We start from the raw sequence: 6084 nt of genomic DNA on the forward strand, positions 1-6084 counted from the left end.
GGGGGGGTGTAACTCTATGTCTCTGAAAATGTATGCTTAACGAGAGCGGATCCATTCTGAGACACGGAACAGAATTCAGTGACAGTACCTGCACCATGATATTGTCACTTGAAGCAGCTTCCTGGGCTTCATTGATCCAACGCTTCACCACATCGTAGCTGATCTTCATCATGTGCTAATCACAAATAAAGTTGAGGAGAGATTATGTCTGGTCACAAAAGGTTAAGAAGATGAGTTTGTTTCTAGCCTTCTATTTCCAATCTCTCCTTCTGGGTTACCTAACCAGAAGCACTCCAAAACTCCCTTTTTAAGGATGAGTTTATGTCTGTGGTCTGGCAGAGGTATGTAGAAGGAAGTAATAGGAGGGAAAATACAAGAAGGAAAAGGTAAGTCATTAGGATGTGACTTAATTATTATTAACATTATAAATCTTAAATTCAGGGAACTCATTTGCAAGAAAGAAACTGCAGCAGTACATCCCCCACTGTAAAACTTCGTCAAATGCACTGCTGAATCAGGAACTCTTTAGTGTTTCAAATATTCAACTGCATTCATTAATGCCACAATAATAACCAATTTTTAGTCAAATGCAATGTGGTAGGTTTGCAGAATTAAATTTCGTCTTGATGAAAGATAGAAAGAAAGGGTGCTACTCTTACTCTCTGGGAGGATATTCAAAAGTAGAGCAAGAAGCTCTGGAATGAGGGCATGTGTAGATGTGGGACCCCAGGAAACCGAGGACAGAGAGGCAGGAAGTAACAAACTCAAGTCACAACATAAAGATTAAGAAACACAGATCAACCTTCACTTTCTTCCCTACTCCTATTCTCACCCCAAGTGTGCAACAGAACTCTATAATTCTCACAAATGTTGCAGACACATGGAAAGTCTATACTTTTACTGCCCATCTTAATGGCTTAATGTTCCTCTGGATAAAGTAATAGGATGTAGACATATTATTTAAGTTTTTCATTTGCAAAGGACCATCACATTAATATAGCTTAGCAAAGAGAATCTGTATGAGGCAGTCACTGTTCTCCACTTACCAAGGAAGAGACCAGGGCTGAACTGGAGACGCTGGAGACCTTGTCCACAATGGCCTGCTTCATATACCGTTCGATGGCCTGCAACATTGTTCCCTGGTAATGTTTACAAAGAAAGAGGTGCTGAGGAAAACCATTAGCATGCAAAGTTACTTCTCAACAATTTACCAAAACCAGTCATAAATCTGTATCTGCATAAATACACCAAATGCATTAAAAGGATTTTCACTTAATGGAGTAGTAACATCCTAGAGAGCAGAACAAAGATAAAAGACTCAACACGTGAACTGGGAACATTTCAGATTATACATAAGAAAGAAATAGTAACTGTTCAACAACTAAATAAATGGTCTCAAAGTGAAGTTCCGTTCGCAAGAAATAAACAAGCAGAAGCTGGACCTACTAAGAATTTTGTAAAATAAATAACTAAATGGGATTGGAGGTTTCTTCTGAGTGAAGGATATCTATTTTCTAAGCATCTCAAAGGTTTCAATAATTCTCTAGCAATCCGGGTTATCTTAGACACATGAGAAATCAAAGGCAACCCTATAGTAAGACCACAACACAAAATCGTAGAGGAATAGTCATTTTGAATTTTAAAGGGTTTGGAAAATGTCAGCAGTAGGGAGATCAAAATCAATGTCCTGATGAAGGCTTACTGCTACACCAGCTGGGTCAAGCCTTCAGCCACTACTAATGCTGGAAAGAGAAGAAAACACTAAACCATTTCCAAAATTCCCTCTAAGTCCAAAGTTAGCAAAAACGTGTTTATCCTGTTAAACTTTTAAAACTTGAGGAAACTGAAAACATTTAAGTAGAATATATACCTGAGCATGAATACAGCTGAGATACTACATTTGTTTGGCCATTCCCAATCTACCCTCCCGTTTTCACTTTGCTCTCACATAGAAAGCGTCTGCCTGCCTTATTGTATGGCCTCGTCCGTTCTGATGCAACAGTCTGGGCCAAGATTAAACACGTCACATGAATCTGGCTGGCAAGTGGCTAATCAGACTCCTCTTAAAAACCGCAACTAGAAAGGCCCAAGTCTGGTAAATGGCAGGTCACAGCAGCAATTGTCCAAGAAGTCTTGGATAGTGAGTGTTCTTGCAGCCAGCCTACAACTTGCTCTGCTATCTGGCTGTAAGCTTTATCTCAAATCATAAAAGATTCATGTCCTATCATAAAGTTTAAGGTTCTTTTAAAGCTAAAGTCTACTGCATTTTTGTTTCCTGGAAGCAATGTGCCCTGACTCGGACAGCAGTCCACTGGGGCTGATGTAAAAATAAATAGAAACCAACCAAAAAATAAAAAAGGTGGGGGAGGGGAGTATCAATTTTGAGAAAAGCCCAGAGCCATAACGCCAGCCAGGTGGTCACTCTTCTCTAAACCGCAGGGCCACACAGGCAGACGAGGGCGTCCTATGGAACTGCCATCAAGTGTCCCCTCCAATGCCCTGAAAGGCCAAACTCACGTCGGTGATCCTGCAGAGGGCCCTGATGGCCGGGCCTCGGGACACATCCTCCTTCCCAGTCATGTCCTTAGTCAGACTAAGAAAAGAAGAGCAGATCACAGGAAATCAATTCAAGCTTGTCTCCTTTCCCTGCACCCACTCTTAGCTGAGCCCCAAAAGTCACCATAATTATCATAACATCATTCCCGAGTCAGTGCATTTCCTGAGCCTTGTGTACAAGGCACTGATTTAAATCTTAAATGTAATCATGAACCAAAGTTCCCTGTCTTCATGAAGCTCACATTCTAGTGAGAGGAGAAAGGTAATAATAATGATAGTATTTCAAATACACATCGAGTTCGGGTTGTGAGCCATTGCGTCGGAACAGTCCCACAGCTGATCTGCCTCCAGTGGGTTTTCTGAGGCAGTAAATGGCACAGGAGACTGTCCATCTTTCTCCTGTGGAGCAGTCGGTGGATTCAAACCACGTATCTTTGCACTGGCAATGCAATTCCCTATCACTAGGACACTTAACTGCTGTTAAGAACTGTCAATTCCCAACTCACGGCAACTCCATGTGACACTGCAGAACTGCCCCTTTGGATATTTAGGATGTAATGTTTACAGGGGAGCCCTGGTGGCACAGCAGTTAAAACCACTAAGCTGCTAACTGGAGAGTCATTAGTTCAAACCCACCAGCCATTCATTCCACCAGAGAAAGACATAGCAGTCAGCTTCCAAAAGATTCACACCCTTGAAACCATATGGAGCTTTTCTACTTGGTCCTATAGGGTTGCTCCGAGTCAGAATTCATGTGCTAATGGTGGCCTGATCTTCATTTGACCTTTACTGGAGCAGAATGCCCAGACTCTTCTCCCATGGAGCCAAAAGATGGGTTTGAACTGTTAAGCTTTTTTTTTAAAGTATTCAATGAATATTTATTGAATAAATTAATAAACAAATGAATAAGACTGCACGTCATAATGACAGTGACAATGTCCCCATATTCTAACTTTGAAAACTCTTTTGCTGGTCCATGTTTAAGTTTTCTCAGATTCATAGTGAATGAATACATCAGAGTGATGTATTGTTTTCCACAAAGCTAATAATTTAAAGACCTGTTTTTATGAAAATATCTTCCTGTGGTTAAAATTATTTTTTTAAGAAAATGATAGGGGTCATCTTTGGTAGTTGTTGTGGTTAAATGTCACCAAGCACTTAGTGATGCTAAGAACAAAAGATCTGCACGTTGCCCTATCTTGCACCACCCTCACCATCTGCAATACACTCGAACCCAATGTTATAGTCACTGCATCAATCCATCTCAACCCATCACCTTTCCAAACATGATGTCCTTTTCCAAGGACGAGTACCCCCGTGACATGTCCAAAATATATGAAATGAAGTTTCACTGCTCTTGTCTCTAAGGAGAACTCTGGTTGCACTTTCTCCAAGATATACTTGTTTATTCTTTTTGTCAGTCCCTGGGATTTTCAGCATTCTTCTCCAACACCACAATTCAATTATTGATTCTTCTTCTGGCTTCCTTATTCATTCTTTCGCGTTCTTTGGTAGTTACTCCTATTCAATGGCCTTAATGTTAAGTGCTGTAGAATCGTCAGCAACTCATAGCGACCCTATGAACAAATGACCTGAACACTTATTTAACTTTCATCCTTTCTCCAGGTTCATAGGGTTTCTGGAGGCAAGCTATTGTGGAAGTGGACACCACTCTTGTTTCCAAGCTTCTTTTACTCGGGGAGCTCCACCAAACACTGTCCACAATGGGTGACCATTACCGCATTTGACACATCAGTGTCACAGTGTTCAGCTTCACAGCAACCACAAGTTACCTCTATACAGCAAGAGGACAGACCAGGGCTATACGACCTAGAAGAACGTTTGACCAAAAACAATTAAAAACTTCCAAAAATAAAGTTGCCAAGCCTATACGTGCTACCCAGTTTTCTTGAAAAATATTTTATTGGTTTGTGGAATTGTGGAGTTTAGTTTAAAATGCGGTTCAACTAGGAATAGCATATATTTAAAAAATGAATTTACATATTGAGTAAAAAAAGATACACTGCGAGTTTAAAATGGCCTTGATTTGCACTATAGCTCTAGAGGGTAGTGCATGCTCAATATTGGTCTGAGGATTTTGTTGTTCCTTTCCCCATTCTATTACTCACGCCTTTTCACAACTGCATTCACTCATTGCCCATCAGCACAACTGTCACTCACTGCTGAATGGACTCAAAGCTAACCCTCCAGAGGGTTTTCAAAAGCTGTAACTCACAAGAGGTAAAGATTACCAGTCTTTCTCCAGAGAGGCACTAAATATGGGTTAGCAGGAAAATTCCCCTAGAGAACTATATAACAGAACTCCTTATCAGTCCTACTAAGCAGGTACTATCATCCTCCACACTTTATAGATGAGAAACTGTAGGCACCAAGAATGTAAGTCCTTGCCCCCAACCACATAAATCTTAACCAGTAAATTGCCAAAGCAGGAATTCAAAGCAAAAACTCCTGTGTATATATTCTTACATTATAAAGGAATTGGACCATGTCAATACAATCAATAGGAAAAGCATTGGTTATTATATTCAATTGACTATGGAAATAGTTTTAATTAGCATATAAATTATAAACTCCTACCTATGACTCATATGCCAATTCTGAGCCTTTCCCAATCTTCCCTTATCATTCAAGTTCTTCATGACCTATATTTAGCCTCATTATTTTGCAATATTTGTAATTGTTTTGATTAGCAAGACTGAAAAACAAAAACAAGAAAATGTATTTCTGGTGTGACATGTCAACCAAGTTGGTGCTGTTTAGTTAATTTAGGGCACTTTAACGCTCTCTTATATCCTTGCCATCTAGAAATAACCAGTATCTAACCCTCCAGCAAGTTTTCACAGGCTCAAAATTGCCAGTGGTGGAGAAGGACGGTCTTTGCCCTGCGAGAGCTACCATATTAAACAACAACAAAAGCATATTTTATTTAATAACGTTTGGGGAACTCTGGAGGCATAATCCATAGCCAGCTTGGCTGCTGACCCAAAGGTTGAAGGTCTGAACCCTCCAAGGGTTTCTGGGGAGAAAGATGGGCAATCTCCTTCTTAGGACTTAACAGTTCCGGAAATCTGTTGGATTTCAGCTTTGAGCTGGTTCTGACTCCACTACAATGAGTTCGAGTTTTTAAATAAAGTTCTTTATTATAAAGGATTGAAATCTCAGTTCCCAAATGCTGGTACTCCTCTCAACAATAGTTTACTTGAAATGTGACAAAAAAGAGTAGGATTTAATCTACTCAAGAGTATGAAACCCAATTATTCTTTTAATTTTTATTTTATTATTGTGTGTGTGTGTGTGTGTGTACCGTCAAATCAGATCTGACTGGTACAGGAGGAGATTGTCCCTCCTTTTCCCGGCAGATCATCTGGTGGATTTGAACCGTGCACCTCTGGGATTGCAATTGGGCAAGTATATAAAATCAGGAAGTAAGATTCATTGTAAATGAAAAGGAAACCTCGAGTCACATTGTTTTCAGTGGTTTCATGTGCGTGCACACACGCAAGAACA

The 6084-nt window shown here is 40.1% G+C and overlaps 1 protein-coding gene across 1 annotated transcript in view; it reads right to left on the reverse strand.

Annotated features, from left to right (window-relative positions):
* COPG2 (coatomer protein complex, subunit gamma 2) overlaps window positions 1–6084 on the reverse strand; it is a 125208-nt gene that overhangs the window by 82182 nt on the left and 36942 nt on the right. The window contains exons 6-8 of the mRNA XM_006887132.1: window positions 2518–2593; window positions 1047–1139; window positions 89–175 (exon numbers count right to left, since the gene is read on the reverse strand). Coding sequence (XP_006887194.1) covers window positions 89–175; window positions 1047–1139; window positions 2518–2593 — 256 coding nt within the window. The remainder of the gene's footprint in view (window positions 1–88; window positions 176–1046; window positions 1140–2517; window positions 2594–6084) is intronic.

This window comes from Elephantulus edwardii, unplaced genomic scaffold, assembly GCF_000299155.1.
Source record: "Elephantulus edwardii isolate Elephantulus edwardi_28Jun2011 unplaced genomic scaffold, EleEdw1.0 scaffold00055, whole genome shotgun sequence".
Taxonomy (NCBI): Eukaryota; Metazoa; Chordata; class Mammalia; order Macroscelidea; family Macroscelididae; genus Elephantulus; species Elephantulus edwardii.